This window comes from Acomys minous (assembly GCF_964271855.1).
Source record: "Acomys minous genome assembly, chromosome: 15".
In the NCBI taxonomy this organism is placed as follows: Eukaryota; Metazoa; Chordata; class Mammalia; order Rodentia; family Muridae; genus Acomys; species Acomys minous.
This window is the reverse complement of record NC_140497.1, coordinates 18218995-18237337: the sequence shown is the minus strand read 5'-3', so window position 1 is coordinate 18237337 and position 18343 is coordinate 18218995. Positions and strand designations below refer to the sequence as shown.

Sequence of the window (18343 nt, the reverse complement as noted above, 5' to 3'; positions counted from 1 at the left end):
AAAGAAACATATCTCAGGCACAAAGATAGACATTATCTCAGGGGAAAAGGATAGAAAAATATCTTCCAAGCAAACAGACCCAAGAAGCAAGCTAGTGTCACCATTCTAATATCTAATAAAATAGACGTTCAACCAAAATTAATCAAAAGAGATGAGAAAGGACACTTCATACTCATCAAAGGAAAATTCAGCCACGATGACATCACAACTCTGAACATCTATGCCCCATATACAAGGGCACCCACAATTGTAAAAGAAACACTAATTAGGCTTAAACCACACATCAATCCCACACACTGGGAGACTTCAACACCCCACTTTCACCAAAGGATAGGTCAAGGAAACAAAAGCTAAACTGGGAAGTATGACACTTGCTGATGTCATGAATCAAATAGACCTAACAGATATCTACAGAATTTTTCACCCAAACACAAAAGATTATAGTTCTTCTCAGCAACTCACAGAACCTTCTCCAAAATTGACCATATAGTAGGTCACAAAACAAGCCTCAACAAATACAAGATGAATGAAATAATATCTTGTATCCATCAGACCAGTGCTAAGAGGAAAGTTCACAGCACTAAGTGCCTTTATAAAGAGGTTAGAAACATCTTATATAGGCAACTTAATGATATATTTGGAAGCCCTAGGAAAAAAGAAGCAGAAACACCCAAGAGGAGTAGATGGCTGGAAATAATCAAACTCATGGCTGAAATCAATAAATTAGAAACAAAGACAACAAGTTAAAGAATCAACAAAACCAAGAGCTGGCTCTTTGAGAAAATCAACAAGATAGACAAACCATTAGCCAAGCTAATTAAAGGGCAGGGAGACACTATGCAAATCAACAAAATCAGAAATGAAAAGGGAGACATAACAACAGACACTGAAGAAATCCAAAGAATGATTAGGTCTGATTTCAAAAGCTATACTACACAAAATTTGAAATTCTAAAGAAAATGGACAATTTTCTTGATAGATTCCACTTACCAAAGTTGAATCAAGATCAGGTAAACAAGTTAAATAGTCCTATTTCTCCTACAGAAATAGAAGCAGTCATCAAAAGTCTCTGAACAAAAAAAAAGCCCCAGGGCCAGATGATTTCAGCACAGAATTCTACCAGATCTTCAAAGAAAAGCTAATACTCTTCAAACTACTCCACAAAATAGAAATGGAAGGAGCATTACCAAACTCATTCTATGAAGCCACAGTCACCTTGATACCTAAACCTCACAAAGACTAAAAAAGAAAGAGAACTTCAGGCCAATTTCTCTTATGAACATTGATGCAAAAATGCTTAATAAAATACCTGCAACCCAAATCCAAGAACACACCAAAGATATCATTGACCATGACCAAGTAGGCTTCATCCCAGGCATGCAGGGATGGTTCAATATACAGAAATCCATTCATGTAATCCACCATATAAACAAACTGAAAGAAAAATAAAACCACATGATCATCTCCTTAGATACTGAAAAACTATTTGACAAAATCCAACATACATTCATGTTTAAAATCTTGGAGAGATCTGGGATACATGGCATATACATAAACATAATAAAGGCAACATACGGCAAGCTAATAGCCAACATCAAATTAAATGGAGAGAAACTCAAAGAAATTCCACTGAAATTGGGAACTAGACAAGGCTAGCTAGAAAATAAAAGACAACAAAAGGTGATCAAGGGAAACCACATGGGAAAGGAGGGGGTCACATTATCCCTATTCACAGGTGATATGATAGTGTACATAAGTGGTGCTGAGAAGCCCACCAGAGAACTCTTACAGCTGATAAACACCTTCAGCAAAGTGGCTGGTTACAAAATGCACTCAAAAAAGTCAATAGCCCTACTGTATACAAAGGACAAATGGGCCAAGAAAGAAAATAGGGAAACTACGCCCTTCACAATAGCCACAAGTAATATAAAGTATCTTGGTTTAACTCTGACCAAGAAAATGAAAGATTTCCCTCTTCAAGTCTCTGAAGAGGGAAATTGAAGAAGCTAGCAGAAGATGGAAAGATCTCCCATGCTCAAGGATCAGAAGAATCAACATAGTAAAAATGGCCATCTTACCAGAAACAATCTACAGATTCAATGAAATCCCTATCAAAATACCTACACAATTTTTTACAGATCTTGAAAGATCAATTCTCAGATTCATATAGAAAAACAGAAAAAAACAGAATAGCTAAAACAATCCTGTACAATAAAAGATCCTCCAGAGGAATCTCCATCCTGGATCTCAAGCTGTGGTATAGAGCAACAGTAATTAAAACAGAATGGTACTGGCATAGAAATAGGCTAGTTGGTTGAAAAAGCATTTGACAAAATCCAACACCCATTCATGTTAAAAGTTATGGAGAGAGCAAGGATACAAGGCACATACCTAAACATAATAAAGGCAATATACAGCAAGCCTATAGCCAACATCAAACTAAATGGAGAGAAACTTAAATCAATTCCACTGAAACCAGGGACAAGACAAGGATTTCCACTCTTGCTGTATCTCTTCAATATAGTACTCAAAGTCCTAGCTAGAGCAATAAGACTAAAGGAGATCAATGAGATACAAATCAGAAAAGAAGTCAAACTATCACTATTTGCAGATGATATGATAGTATACATAAATGAACTGAAAAAAATCTATCAAGGAACTCTTACAGCTGATAAACACCTTCAGCAAAGTGGCTGGATACAAAATGAATTCAAAAGTCAGTAGCCCTCCTGTATACAAGTGACAAACAGGCTGAGAAAGAAGTTGGGGAAACTACACCCTTCACAATAGCCACAAATAATATGAAGTATCTTGGTGTAACTCTGACCAAAAAGGTGAAAGATTTGTATGAAAAAAAAAACTTCAAATCTCTGAAGAATTTGAAGAAGACTTCAGAAGATGGAACAATTTCCCATGCTCATGGATCAGGAGAATCAACATAGTAAAAAATGACCATTTTACCAAAAGCAATCTACAGATTCAACGCAATTCCCATCAAAATACCCGTACAATTCTTTACCAACCTTGAAAGATCAATTCTCAACCTCATATGGAAAAACAAAAAAGCCAGGAATAGCTAAAATGATCGTGTACAATAAAAGATCTTCTGGAGGAATCTCCATCCCGGATTTCAAGCTGTACTACAGAGCAACAGTAACAAAAGCACCATGGTCCTGGCATAGAAATAGGCTGGTTGAACAATGGAATCGAATCAAAGACCCAGAAATAAACCCTATGGATACTTGATTTTTGACAAAGAAGCCAAATCCATACAATGGGGGGAAAAGAGCATCTTCAACAAACGGTGATGGTCTAACTGGATGTCTACATGTAGAAAAATACACGTAGATGCATAGTTATCACAATGCACAAAACTCAAGTCCAAGTGGATTAAAGACCTCAACACAAACCCAGATGTACTAAATCTGTTAGAAAAAAAGTGGGCAAGAGCCTTGAACTCATTAACACAGGAGACAACATCAACAGCCCAGCCTCTAAGGTCAACAATTAATAAATGGGACCTCATGAAACCAAAAAGCTTCTGTAAGACAAAAGACACTGTTAACAGAACAAAATGACAGTCCCACAGACTGGTAAAAGAACTTCACTATCCTACATCTGGCAAAGAGCTAATATTCAAAATATATCAAGAACACAAGATATTAAACACCATCAACCCAAATAACCCAATTAAGAACTGGGGTTCACAATTGAGAAATGGGGCCTGGAACTAAACAGAGAATTCTCAACAGAGGAATATCAAATGGCTGAGAAACACTTAAAGAAATGCTCAACCTCCTTAGTCATCAGGGAAATGCAAATCAAAACAACTCTGAGATTCCATCTTACACCCATCAGAATGGCTAAGATCAAAAATTCAAGCGACACCACATGCTGGCGAGGATGTGGGGAGAGAGGAACACTCCTTCATTGCTGGTGGGAATGCAAACTAGTACAGTCACTTTGAAAATCTATCTGGTGCTATCTCAGAAAAATGGGAATAGGGCTTCCTCAAGACCCAGCTCTTCCACTCCTTGGAATATACCCAGAAGATGCTCCAGCACACAACAAGAAAATTTGCTCAACCATGTTCATAGCAGCCTTATTCATAATAGCCAGATCATGGAAACAGCCTAAGTATTCATCAGTAGATGAATGGATAAAGAAACTGTGGTACATATACACTATGGAATACTACTCAGCTATTAAAAACAAGGAATTCCCGAAATTTGTGGACAAATGGATTGAGCTAGAAATGATCATAATGAGTGAGTTAACCCAGAAGCAGAAAGACTCAAATGGTATATACTCACTTATATCTGCATACTAGCCCAAGGGGCATATCCCATGAAAGCCTTCACTTACCAGGAAACTGGGACAGAGGGGAGGACATCCTATTGAGACTCTGGATGAGAGAAGCATGGGAGAATAGCAAAGTAGAAGGATCCAGAGGGTCCTAGAAACCTACAAGTAGAACATTATGGTAGGCAGATTTGGGCCCAGGGGTCCTGCTCAAACTAAGGCACCAGCCAAGGACAATACAGGCGGTAAACTTGAAACCCCTACCCAGATCTAGCCAATGGTCAGAACATTCTCCACAGTTGAGTGGAGAGTGGGATGTGACTTTCTCATTTACTCTCGTGCCTCGCATTTGACTATGTCCCCTGGAGGGGGAGACCTGGTGGCACTCAGAGGAAGGACAGCAGGTTACCGAGAAGAGACTTGATATCCTATGAGCATATACAGGGGGAGGTAATCCCCCTCAGGAACAGTCATAGGGGAGGGAAATAAGGGGAAAATGGGAGGGAGGGAAGAAGGGGAGGATACAAGGGATGGGATAACCATTGAGATGTAACAAGAATAAATTAATAAAAAAATATTTAAAAAAGAACTGGAGTTCAGAGATAAACAGAGAATTCTCAACAGAGGAATATCACATGGCTGAGAAACACTTAAAGAAATGCTCGATGAGAGAAGCATGGGAGAATAGCAAAGTACAAGGATCCTGAGGGTCCTGGAAACCTACAAGAAGAACATTATGATAGGCAGATTTGGGCCCAGGAGTACCGCTCAAACTATGGCACCAGCCAAGGACAATACAGGCCATAAACTTCAAACCCCTACCCAGATCTAGCCAATGGACAGGACATTCTCCACAGTTGAGTGGAGAGTGGGGTATGACTTTCACACGTACTCTAGTGCCTCATATTTGACCATGTCCCCTGGAGGGGGAGACCTGGTGGCACTCAGAGAAAAGATAGCAGGCTACCAAGAAGAGACTTGATACCCTATGAGCATATAAAGGGGGAGGAAGTCATAGGGGAGGGGAGTAAGAGGAAAATGGGAGGGAGGGAAGAATGGGAGGTTACAAGGGATGGGATAGCCATTGAGATGTAACAAGAATAAATTAATTAAAAAAAACTGAAAAAAAAGAAATGCTCAATGTCCTAGGTCATCAGAGAAGTGCAAATCAAAATGAATCTGAAATTATATCTTACACATATCAGAATGGCTAAGATCAAAAACTCAAGTTGACAGCACATGCTGGCAAGGGTATGGAGAAAGGAGAACCCTCCTCCATTGCGATGGGACTTGTACAACTTGTACAATCACTTTAGAAATCAATCTGGTGCTTTCACTGAAAAATTTGGAATAGTGCTACCTCAAGAGCCAGCTATTCCACTCCTTGAAATATACCCAAAATATTCTCCACCACACAATAAGGACATATGCTCAACCATGTTCATAGCAGCCTTACTCATAATAGCCAGAATCTGGAAACAACCTAGATGTCCCTCAGTCAAAGAATGGATAAAGTAACTAGGTACGTTTACACAATGGACTACTACTCAGCTATTAAAAACAAGGAAATCTTGACATTTGCAGGCAAATGGGTAAAACCAGATATGATCATCCTGAGTGAGATAACCCAGACCCAGAAAGGCATGCATGGTATATACTCACTTTTAAGTAGATATTAGCCCAAAATGGATGTCCTCTGAGAGTCTCCACTCACCAGGGGATCAGAACAGATGCTGGGACTCACTGCTGGACTCCAGGTAAGAGTGGTATGGAAGATTGGGGAGATAGAAGGACCCAGAAGGTCCAGGAGCTCCACAAGAAGATCATCAAGGCTGGCGGGTTTGGACCCAGGGCACAAACTGCTGTACCGAGCAAGATCAATGCATGCAGTAAACCTAGATTCTCTGTTCAGATCTAGCCAATGAACAGCTCATTCTCCATGGTTGTGGGGAGAGAAGGGACTGCCTCCGACATGAACTCTGGTGCCCCCAATTTGACCACTTCCCCTTAGTGTGTAGGCCTGGTGGCACTCAGAGGAAGGGGAAGCAGGCTATCCAAAGACCTGCTAGGTTGTGATCATATGGTGGGGGAGGAAGTCCCCTTCTGTCAGAGGTCTAGGCGATGGGAATAGGATGAAAGAGGGACAGGGCGGGGGCAGGCAGGAAAATACAAGTGAGGGGATAACAATCAGGATGTCATCTGAATAAATTATTTTTTAAAAATCAATATGTCTTACCTGCTTCATTATCTTTTTTATTGCTGTATAGTTTTTCTTCAAAATCCAAAAGTAACCGTCTACTGTCATGTGAAAAATAAGCATAATTACTATTTTAATACTTATTTTAAAATACTTCTAGTATATTTAATCCTTAAGGATATTCCAGGGGCTGGGGGTATAGCTCCATTGGCAGAGCATTTATCTGCCAATAAATGCACCAAGCCTTGGTTCCATTTCAAACATCATATATAACCAGGCACAGTGGTGGCACATAGTGAACTCAAAGTCAGCTGGGGTACATGAGACCCTGTCTCAAATAAAGACCATCACTGGAAAAACTAGAGGTACTACTAGAAGTTTTTTACCATGTTTTGAAATGTATAGACTCTACACCTTTTTTATTTAAGTAATTTATTCAGATTGCATCTCATTTGTTATCCCCTCACTTGTATCTTCCCATTGGCCCTCCCTCCCTCTTTTATCCTATTCTCCTCTCCTAGGTCTGTAGCAGAAGGGGAACTTGTCCCCCACTATAAGACCACAGCCTATCAGGTCTCTTCGTGGTAGTCTGCTTACTCTTTCTTTGAGTGTCATCAGGTATCCCCATCAAGGGGTAGTGGTCAAATAGGGGGCACCAGAGTTTATGTCAGAGTCAGTCCCTGCCCTCCACACAGTTGTGGAGAATGTGGTGTCCATTGGCTAGATCTGGATAGAAGTTCTAGGTTTACTGCATGCATTGACCTTGGTTGGTTCAGTAGTTTGAGCTGACCCACTTGGTTCCAGATCTGCCAGCCATTTTAATATCTAATATTTAATAATATAGACTTTCAACCAAAATTAATCTAAGCCTTTTAGTTAAGCCTCTAATAAAAGAAGAAAAACCTAAAGCATAAAGGACATGAGAGGAGAAAAAGAAAACTTAGGATATAGACTGGATTAACTTGACAAGCAGTGATGTACTCTGGTGTCAGAAGACATCCTTGCTCCACAGCTAACAGCTGTTGGCTATTGCACAAGTTCTTTCCCATAGACATTAAGTGTTATTCTATAAATAAATAAGTACATAAAGATTTTTTTTGAGACAAGGTTTCTCTGTGTAGCCTTGACTGTCCTGGACTCACTTTGTAGACCAGGCTGGCCTCGAACTCACAGCGATCCGCTGCCTCTGCCTCCCGAGTGCTGAGATTAAAGGCGTGCACCACCACGCCTGGCCCAAGTACATAAAGATTTTACTACTTGAGTTCAGTAGGTTTCTTTTAAGATTTTATTTTATAGTATTAAAACATGTGCAAAGAAATAACAGATACTTCCTGAGGCTGAGTTCTTTTTAAACCCCAAATGAAGCCTAATGTGTATTTCTTTATGTTGTCTAAAATTCAAATATTACAGGTGTTTAGAAAATGTTAAGCCCTCATGTTGGTTATTGGCTATTCTGTTTTGTGACTTGTAATTCAGAGAGAAATTAATTCTTTCACGATTTGAAGCTAAGTATTTGTGATGCCTCCTTACTTAAACAGCTGTTCACTATCACTGAAATAACCAGTCACACTGAGGGCAGAAATGGAATCCATTCCAAGATCTGGCTTCACTCTCCTCTTCATCATCCTCTGCCTATTTTAAATCATTTACTGCCAAATGACTCATCAAACAAAACCCTCTTTTACATGTAGATCATAATAGAATTTGATATAATTTTGCTCACTTAAGGCAAGACACACTGGGTTATTTCTTTGAGGAGAAGAACTCAAAAATCTCTGTAAACATGAGACCAGGACTAAACTAATAGGAAATTTTTATTACTATAAACAAGAGGGGGGAAGAGAAAGACAGACAGAGAGACAGAGACAGAGAGAGATAGAGAGAGAATGAATGAATGAATGAATGATGAATGAAGATAAGTTGAGTGTCTCTCCAAGAAAAAAAATCATCAGCAACCCTAGACAGGTTGCTATGGGGCATCACAGCGCCCAGGGAAAGGTACACAAAGGATATGATGGAGCTACATATCTAGTATTAATCAATGGAGGAAGCTCATGGTTTTTCTGCAACATATGGACTTTTATACTATTTATATTTGTTAGCAAAAATAGACATACACATTTCTCAGTGTGAACTGACCACAAAGGTCTATGCTAACATGTGAGTCCTGTGTGATATTCTGAATGGGTGGGAAGGGTCAGACTGCTAACAATACATGCGGCAGAAGCAAGTTCCAGTTGCCAAAGGATAATGTGTTGCTTTGAGAATTAACAGCCAAGTTTTAAAACTAAGTACATGTGAACTTGAGATACTGTAACTTTCAGGTCTGAGCATATATTATCATAAGGACTTAGAGGTCTAGCTCAGTGTAGACAACATGATAGAGTAACTGCTATTGAATTTCAAGGTGTGTTTTAATTGTGATGGGACCACAGAAATGAAGAATGGCAAGCTAGCCTCTTCCTTTCTGCTCCACCTGGCTTTCCTAAGAGAATTGGCTTCCTTAGACTTAAGGAATCCTTTTAGCTACTAGAGAGTCAAGGAGTGCGGGACAGAAGACAGTGCCCTCAGAAAAGCAACAACAAGGTCTAATTGAACACTCAACAGCTATTGACAAGATCATAGATGTGATGGGTGCTATTTGTACCTCATTTGTACCTCATTTGTAGGAGTTATATGTGGGGATAACATGGAATATGCTGAGATCCCCAAGATTAAAGGTCTTTAACTCTCTTAGCTAGAGGTACCGTACAATAATACAAGACTTGCCTAGCACAGGTGAAGTGCTGCGTCCACTGTTCAGCACTCACCGGAACAAAGGCTCAGCTTCAGAATTCCATTCCCAGTGCATTCCTGGGTATTTTGCTTGACTCCTCACTGGCTAGATGGACTAAGCCACTGCCAATCTAAAACTACCTATATAGTACAATGTCGCCTCAACTGGATGAGGCAATAATTGTGTTTGTTTTTGGACTTCAATGTAACTTTACTTAATAGAAATACTTACAAAGTACAGTGGCCTTCAATAGCGTAGCGTAATGCAGTCCACCCAAAGACATCCTTGTGGAAGAAGTCAATACCTTTCTGAAGGAGTAATGTGGCTACATATTTAGATCCACATCTTACAGCATATATCAAGGTGCTTCTAAAAGAGAAGATGCATAGATTCACTATTAGGAAATGAAGGAAATCAGGTAAATCTACATAGATGCGTTTTACCAACTTAACATCTTTCCTGGCTGTGTTGAGTTGACTATTTATTAAAAGGCATAACATCATGGGAATACAATTGTTCCTCCTGTAAGGCTATATCCCAGGACAAAGAAGGATATGTTCAGGAAATCTATTTTCCCATTGTCTACTTCGAAGTAGAACTCCTGATGTCAAGACCTTTGAAAGAAAATAACTATACTCAGGCCATCTGAAATAGTTATGGAAGAATTCATATTACCATACCCTACTAGAACATATTACATATACTACATTTCTTACTAAGCTGAAGATGAAATAATTAAAAGCTATTGCATGATTTGAACAATAGTAGTATGATAATAAGAATAAAGTTGATAATGCTTTCAATTAATGATATTGATGACCGGATACTAAACTAAGTGCTGTGTAGATAATCCTATAACCACTTATCAAGGGTGTTCTCCTTTGTTTCACATCTAGGATGTATTTGGCTATGAGCATCATTCTGAAGATGACAGCTCTAGCAACTAGGAAAACTGAGAATTAAATCCAGTCTTGAATGAATCTAAAGTCTCCTCTCTCATCATTCACTTATGACTTATCTTCATTAAAGCCAAGCCAATTTGTACTATTTTATCTCCCTTCCATTGCCAAGAAAATATAAATGGATTAAAATAAATCAGGGAGGGTGTAAAGGCAAAAAAGTGAACATTTAGTAATAACAAATAATAATCACTTAAGGACAATCTGATATCAATATTCTACAAAGAAGAGCAATTCAAAGAGTCATCCCATGTGCCATAATTTTCAACTCCTACTGGCTGAATATGGTATCTTAAAGTAAGCAAGAAGGAAATATGAAAATACTATATGATCTCTGAGACCTCATTAGAGGAGTTTTCTTGTGTAGGAGATGGTGGTTAATGCAGAAACTCACAACCAGTCAGAGCGCAGACAATGAGCCTTAGCATAGATGGGATATCTAAATCACACCACTTCTTCAAGGCTCGGGACCCATGGAAGAAAAAGAAAGGAAGGTTGTGAGAGCCAGAGGTTGCGAAGGAGCAGAGCAAAACATGGCAGGACTGCTGTGCTCAAGAGCTCACAGCAGCTGTGGTTGCCTGTGCAGTATCAGGCCAGGCAGCCTTCTAGCATGGCTTGGGGAAGGGCTTAGGAGTCCCTACACCTAGTTAAGGAGCTAATGACAGTTGATGGCTTCTAGGGGAGGGAGAATCGGACATCTTCAAAAGTGTGGCTCCTGATACGCCAGCCAAGCTCCAGTGGAAGGCACCACAAACAAAAGTGCATGAACAGCAAAAACTGGGGTGGACGTGTTTTTTTTTTTAAGAGGACATGAAGTGGACGTAGGAAAATAAAGGAAGAGCAGACCTGGAGCTAAGGGGAACATCTCAGGTGAGCATGATCAAAGTGGGTCACATTAAATTCTCAAGGAGTCACTAAAAGTAATTTAAATAAAGTGAATAACTAAAAAGAAAAACTTTAAAAAGAAAAAAGGAAATACCTTAAGATGGTTAACAGTTTTGCGAATTTTTTTAAAAAGTTAATACATTTAAAAAAAACAAATGAAACTTATTTAGCTCATAAACACCATCATATGACCAACAAAGTCAGATTACAAATAACAATCTTCAGCTGGTAGTATAAGGCAATGTGGCACATACTATATTATTACTGTTGTTATTATTATTTGTGTTGCTTACTTCAAACAATTGCCTTTCTTCCCTAACAAACTGAACTGATACCTAAGTCTGTGTTCTCACTGGGTCCCTGTAAACTAGTCATCTTCTTCCAGACAGCCAGGTTTCTGACTAGAGTGATGGCTACCAATCCAGAATACCTTACCTTTTCAGATCATCTACCACATGTATATCTGCTCCCCTTTTCACTAAACACTCTGCCACTTCTACCCTCTTTTCTCTGAGTGCCAGCAAAAGTGGTGTGAAGCCATCCTGAAAAAAAAAATTGTAAGTTAAAAAAATGACATGTTCTCAACTTACCAAAAAAAAATCTTATAAAGGACCATGCACACATAAATATGAGAAAAACATAAGAGCATGGTAGATAAAGGATCCTTCCTTCCAACCATGCTGCCTTTCACGAGTTTTGCCTCCTTCCTTTGAAATGTTCCTCTTCTGCCTAGAGTAGCCACGTGAACCTAAGCCTCTCCAGGGCCCACTTTAAACCTACGTTGTTGCCTCAGATATTTACTCCTATTACAGATGCATTATTTGAAGCCATGAGATTACTCTCAGATAATATAAAAGTTTCTTGAGAGCAGGGTCTACATCTTTATCTTTACATCAACAAACCAAACCCGATCACGCAGTGGTAAAGGATGTTCATTAGTGAACCAATGGCCAAAGTGTTATTTCTACATCAAGATTTTAAAGTGCATGTTGGCCTCAGACAACATGGCCACCTTCTGCATGGGTACTCAAGAGTACAAGGTTCAAGGGAGACAGTTTAATTCTTTAGGAGTAATGGAAAGTTCAGGTTCTTGCAGGAGTCACTGAAGCTTGAGAGTGGGTTCAAGTCATGGAGGAAACTGAGTACAGCCAAGGCCACTTTGAGCCCAAATCTCCTGTGCTTTCATTGTTGCTATGGGTGGGTTTCCAGGTCATTGTATATAAAGCAACTGTGTTTTAGAAAGATCAATCAGTCTCCCAAAATGTAATAAAAAGACTTATAATACGTAGTTCTTCCTGACCTTGATAATTCACACTCCACTTGTGTTGTTTTTCCAGTGTTCACAAAATGATTACTAATCACATAGAAGTTGATGTTAAATGATTCCTATGGAGTGTGTGTGTATATGTGTGTGTGTGTGTGTGTGTGTGTGTGTGTGTGTGTGTGTGTGTGTGTGTGTTTACAACTGCCAGGCTTTATTAACTGGATACCTACACAGAGACTAGCTACTAGAAAAATCTGTTCAAGTGACAAGAAGAGTAATGTCTTCCTATATTCTGATAGAGAATATCAGAATGGCTTGCAATTGCAGAATATCAGTCTGCTTTGCAATTGACATTTGGGGAACTGATAACTTGAATAATGTGGTGATGTGAAACTTTTAGAAAGACAGTAGCTACTTATGAAGATTTTTAAGACCTTCTAAAAATAGAGAATAATTACTAATAGAAGAGAAGTGGTTTGTTCTGTAAGCTAGTAGTCACTACGGATTATGACAGTCAGTTTTGATTGTCAACTTGGAACAGCCTAGAGTGACCCAGGAAGACGATCTCAATGAGGGCTACGTTGGTTTGACCTGTGCGTACATCTATGCATATTGTCTTGATTAATGTGGAAAGACTCACCCTACTGCGGGTGTCACCATTCCCTAAACAGAGGTTCCTGAACCTTATAAGAGTGAAGGATGCAAGCTTTGAACAATCTAGCAAGTGAACTAGATTTTGACTATAGATGTTATGGGACCAGCTGACTCAAGCTTCTGATGTGATGACTTCCCAGAAATGATGGCACCAGAGTGGTGAACCAAAGGAAAAAAAAAAAAAAGGCCTTTCTCTCCTAAGTTGCTTTTTGTCAGGGTATTTTTATCATAGCCACAAAAATGAAACTACTTGATAATACTCCACTTAACTTCTCAACAAAACAAAAGTAAAATGAAAGTTAGGCTAATATTATTGGGAAGGACACACTGATAGGAAGTAGTGTGTAATCAAATTATACACTTGATCTTAACCAAAAGGCCAAGAGGTGATATGATCAAATTCTAGCTCCTCTAGAGCTGTCAGGATTTTAGAACCCAAGATACCCATATTTCAGTTATCTATTTAGGGTTCTTTTTTTTAACCTAGAAGTTATTTCAGAATATCAAGGAAATATTTTTCAGAGATGCCTGCCCGTTGCTTATCAGATGGACTGAATCAAACTCCACACAAATGCAGCTGAGAACTAGAGTCACACAAGCCAAACAGAACTTTAGTCTCATCTGCATGGGTGTGGATAATTCTCTCCATCATTTGGTTATTTGATTAATAAGAAGGACAGAAGAAGAAGAAGAAGAAGAAGAAGAAGAAGAAGAAGAAGAAGAAGAAGAAGAAGAAGAAGAAGGACTCAATCATTAAGAACAGTAAACAATGCAACTCAGAAAGCAACATAATTTCAATATATAAAAAAGCAGCCAAGAAGAGACTTGACACCCTATGAGCATATAGAGGGGGAGGTAATCCCCCTCAGGAACAGTCATAGGGGAGGGGAATAAGGGGAAATTGGGAGGGAGGGAAGAATGGGAGGATACAAGGGATGGGATAACCATTGAGATGTAACAAGAATAAATTAATAAAGGAGGAAAAAAATAAAATAAATAAAAAAAATAAAATAAAAATAAAAAATAAAAATTAAAAATTAAAAAAAAAAGCAGAAAGCAGCCCCCACCCCTAGTGAGCAATTGTAGATTTGCAAGCAGAGCTTTTTTTTTTTTTTAAGTTAAGTGGCTATCTCTTCCAGAAATATGATAGTGAACTGCTTGATCTTCCATCTAGTTTTCCACATAATTATTACTTATCATGACTGGCCTCATTTTTCCAGGTTCCTCCTTAAACTGATCTCTAGATGTGTGTGTAACTAAACAGCTTTCTCACTCAAACAACCTTCAACATGCAGAGACTGAATCGACGCATACTAACTGATGATTTTTAAGTCTTCTCGCTTATTGCCTCAGGCAGCTAATTTCCAGATGTACATTTGCCCCTACACATTTGCCTCTCCGGCCTTGGGTCACATGACAGCACCTTGCCAACCGCGCCGTGGTTTTCATTCTGCATGAGGGCTCTTGTTGTCACTGGGTTTTAAGCCAGAGCCAATGCCAAAGTAAAGCCTGATGCCTACTAAGGCTGCTTCCCAGAAAGTCAGGGGCGAAATGGTGAGGGGGAGAAAAAAAAGACAGAAATGAGGAAGTTCTACCTTCAACAAATCCAGTGGTTTCTCAACGGATGATTTCACATTAAATTTGTAAAAGAAAGTTGTGCGGGGCTGGGGAGATGGCTCAGTAAGTTAAGCTCACTAACTGCTCTTCTAGGGGCCAGGGGTTCAATTCCTAGCAACTACATGGTGGCTCACAACCATCTGTAATGTGATCTGGTGCCCTCTTCTGGTGGGCAGGTGTACATGCAGGCAGAGCACTGTATATACAATTAAATAAATAAATAAAATCTTTTTCTAAAAAGAAAATAGTACAAGTGTTTCTTTCAAAGTGTGGGTATTGAAGTCACAGCTTCTGCAACATTTAAGTCCTTTCTAAATACTTTGACTCAGGAAATGCTTGGGCTTCTAAACACGAAAAATTGACCCCGCCCCCCCCCCCACACACACACACACGTCTGCCACTGTTAAAACGTATTTCAGAGACTTTAAGGTAAAATGTGGTGGACTGAACCTTGGTTTTCTGTTCGATATCAGCATGGTAGTCAAGCAGCAGTGCCACCATCTCTTCATGCCCGTTGTACACAGCGTAGTGTAAGGCGCAGTTCCCACTGCTGTCAATAGCGTTCAGATTAGCGCCGTGCTCTAGGAGGACAGCTGCACATTTCTGCTTCCAGCATTGGACAGACTGCATTGGAGAACAAGAAACGGATCGTCGACTGGAGGAAAACCAAGCGGTAGATTTCTTTCCATCATAAGCACTCCAGTCACATCTATCCCAAGCGGAAGCTAGCGGCTGCCACGTACCTTCATCAGAGGCGTGACGAGGTTCTTGTCGACGGCATCAATCTCACAATTATTGTTCACTAGAACGGTCACCACTGGTAGCCGGCCATACACACAGGCAAAATGCAAAGCTGTCCTGTGGAAATGAGAGGTCCGCTTGTGACACTGTAGAGCGCTATCTCAAACCCCACAGCTATACAATATTAAATGCCACGCCATTCCCCTGCCTGCTAAACAAAACTTCTATGTTCTTCTTAAAAACGGACAAGATTTGCTCTTATTAAAGAAAGGGCGATCTATTTGAATTCCTTTCTCTGTGTGAGCTATGGGCAGGCCACGTGGCCTCCTTCCTGCCAGGATGTGCTCGGCCATTAAGCTGCTCATTTGGATCAGTCCACAGCAGCCTGTTTGAATAGAAAGAAAGCATGGCCTGGTGTAAAAAAGAAGGCAGTGGTATTTATTGTAGACTTTTTGTCTTGTTCTGCTTTGTTTGATCAATGTGGTGTGTGTGTGTGTGTGTGTGTGTGTGTGTGTGTGTGTGTGTGTGTGTGTGTTCCTTTGCTTTTAGGTTCCATTTTTGTGTTTTTAATGAGGCTTTTTGCATGAGTTTCTTGGGGTTTTTTTTGGGGGGTGGGGGGATTGTTTGTTTGTTTTTAACCAGAGAAAGGCTGTGGAGTTGGGTGGGTGGGAAGATGGAGAGGCTCTGAGAGGAGTAGCGGGACAGGAAAGCTTGATCAGAATATATTATATGAAAATTTTTTCTTTCAATTAAAAAAAAAATATCACCTTTGAATTAAACTCCCTTTGGGCTTACTTCTACTCTAAGCTAAGCACTTGCTAGGGACTTCTCAGCCTTCCTATGCCTCTGTTTCCCGATTGAAAACATTAGAAACAAGGACAGATAGGTAATTGTCTAGAGAAGGCGGCACCCAGCCCTTGGTTGACCCTCCCTGTCCTGGGTGTGTAGTGTCCTTTATTAGGTGTCTATTAATTCCTCACCTGTTTCACTTTCTCCCTAAGAAACTCTGACTCCGACTATGCTTCACAAACACACTATTAGGAGAAGCCAGAGGAGAGGAGGTGGGAAGGAAGAGGAAAAGGGGGAAGAGGGGAGGACTGGGACAGAGGAAGCAGAGGAGGTAGAGGAAGAGGAAAAGGAAAGGAGGAAAAAGCAGGAAGAGAAGGGGAGGAGAGACGTGGGGAGGTAGAGCTGGTCAGAAGTTCGTGCTCTCCCCCGCCCCCCAACACCAGTACAAAGATCTCCATTTGTACCACCACTAGAACACACGGCCTTTTTCTTTTTCTTTTTCTTTTTTTTTTTTTAGATTTTATTTTTTTATTTTCTTTTATTAATTTATTCATATTACATCTTAATGGTTATCCCATCCCTTGTATCCTCCCATTCCTCCCTCCCTCCCACTTTCCCCTTACTCCCCTCCCCTATGACTGTGATTGAGGGGAACTTCCTCCCCCTGTATATGCTCATAGGGTATCAAGTCTCTTCTTGGTAGCCTGCTGTCCTTCCTCTGTGTGCCACCAGGTCTCCCCATCCAGGGGTCGTGGTCAAATATGAGGCACCAGAGGGAATGCAAACTAGTACAGCCACTTTGGAAATCTATCTGGTGCTATCTCAGAAAACTGGGAATAAGGCTTCCTCAAGACGCAGCTATTCCACTTCTTGGAATATACCCAGAAGATGTTCCAGCATACAGCAAGAAAATTTGCTCAACCATGTTCATAGCAGCCTTATTCATAATAGCCAGATCATGGAAATAGCTTAAGTGTCCCTCAGTAGAAGAATGGATAAAGAAACTGTGGTACATTTACACTATGGAATACTACTCAGCTATTAAAAACATGGCCTTTTTCTTAACACGGCACTGAAGATGTGCGTGCGTGTGTGTGCGCGCGCTCACGCTCGCTGTGACTAGAACACATGTTTCACTTTACTCCCAGACCCCAATCAATATTAAATCTCCGTGGAAAGTGCAGCTGTCTAGCCACAGAGACCTCAGGACTTTGGCTTTTGACAATAGCCGACACACTTGGCAGAGCTATCGTTTGCCAGCTAGCTCTGTTGGACTACTCCGAGGGATTCTGAAAAGCAGTTAAAAGTTTCTTTTTAGCTCAGGACCCCTCCCAGGTGTGCAGGTCTCGGGTGTGGAGCCCCAGAGGCACAGGCAGACATCCTCCCCTCGCTCTCGCGGAAGCCAGGAAGACAGCCTTTCTCCCTCACTGGCCTGCCCATGAGATAGATCGTTGCCCCTCTCTCTCCCCCTCTTACCTGTTCTTGCGGTCTCTGTCGTACACGCTGCACTGTCCAAGGGTGATGAGAATCTCCATCTGGGCTGCATCGCCCTCAGCTGCAACCCGGTGGATCTGCCCCACTGGTCTGTATGATGTATGGTATTTCGGATAGTTTGGATAGTCACCGAAGAAAAACTCAGAGACAGTCGTTTGTGGGCTATCGCAGAAACCCAACGGTGTCTTTTGCTTAACCTTAAAGATCTTCTTCATGGCAGAGGCCGCTAGCCTCAGGTCCCTTCCCAATCTCTCATCTTTACTGGTGCCCCAACCTAATATTAGGTCTTAGTAAAAAAAAAACAAGACTCACCGGCCAACCTTGGCACAGAGGAGTTCAGGGCTTAAATGTCTGCCAGTCAGAGCCTTGTACAGTTGGCCGAAGCACCGTTGCCAAGCAACACTTCTAAGCACAACGTGCACGTGCTAGTTTGCACAAGTGAGCAAGAGCGAGCTATTCTGACACCCATGGTATCTCTGAGGCTACGTATGAGTGAAGGTTTTGAGTAGGCATGCGCAAGGTCCCGCCTGGCCCATCTGAGCTGGGAAGCGGCGCCTGCAATCCAAACATCAGTGGGGGGTGGGACCAACGTTTACCTCGTTTCAGATTTGTAGTGGGAAAGCAATCTTTGTACATGTTTGGTTAAAGGCAGAGAATAAAATGAG

At 40.6% G+C, this 18343-nt stretch overlaps 1 protein-coding gene across 1 annotated transcript in view; it reads right to left on the bottom strand.

The window, feature by feature from the left end:
• The window catches only part of POTEA (POTE ankyrin domain family member A), a 151405-nt gene extending 133432 nt beyond the window's left edge, over positions 1-17973 (bottom strand). The window contains exons 1-6 of the mRNA XM_084759824.1: positions 17661-17973; positions 15398-15512; positions 15105-15278; positions 11555-11661; positions 9507-9644; positions 6539-6600 (exon numbers count right to left, since the gene is read on the bottom strand). Coding sequence (XP_084615950.1) covers positions 6539-6600; positions 9507-9644; positions 11555-11661; positions 15105-15278; positions 15398-15512; positions 17661-17893 — 829 coding nt within the window. The 5' untranslated portion in view covers positions 17894-17973. The remainder of the gene's footprint in view (positions 1-6538; positions 6601-9506; positions 9645-11554; positions 11662-15104; positions 15279-15397; positions 15513-17660) is intronic.
• Positions 17974-18343: the final 370 nt, after the last annotated feature.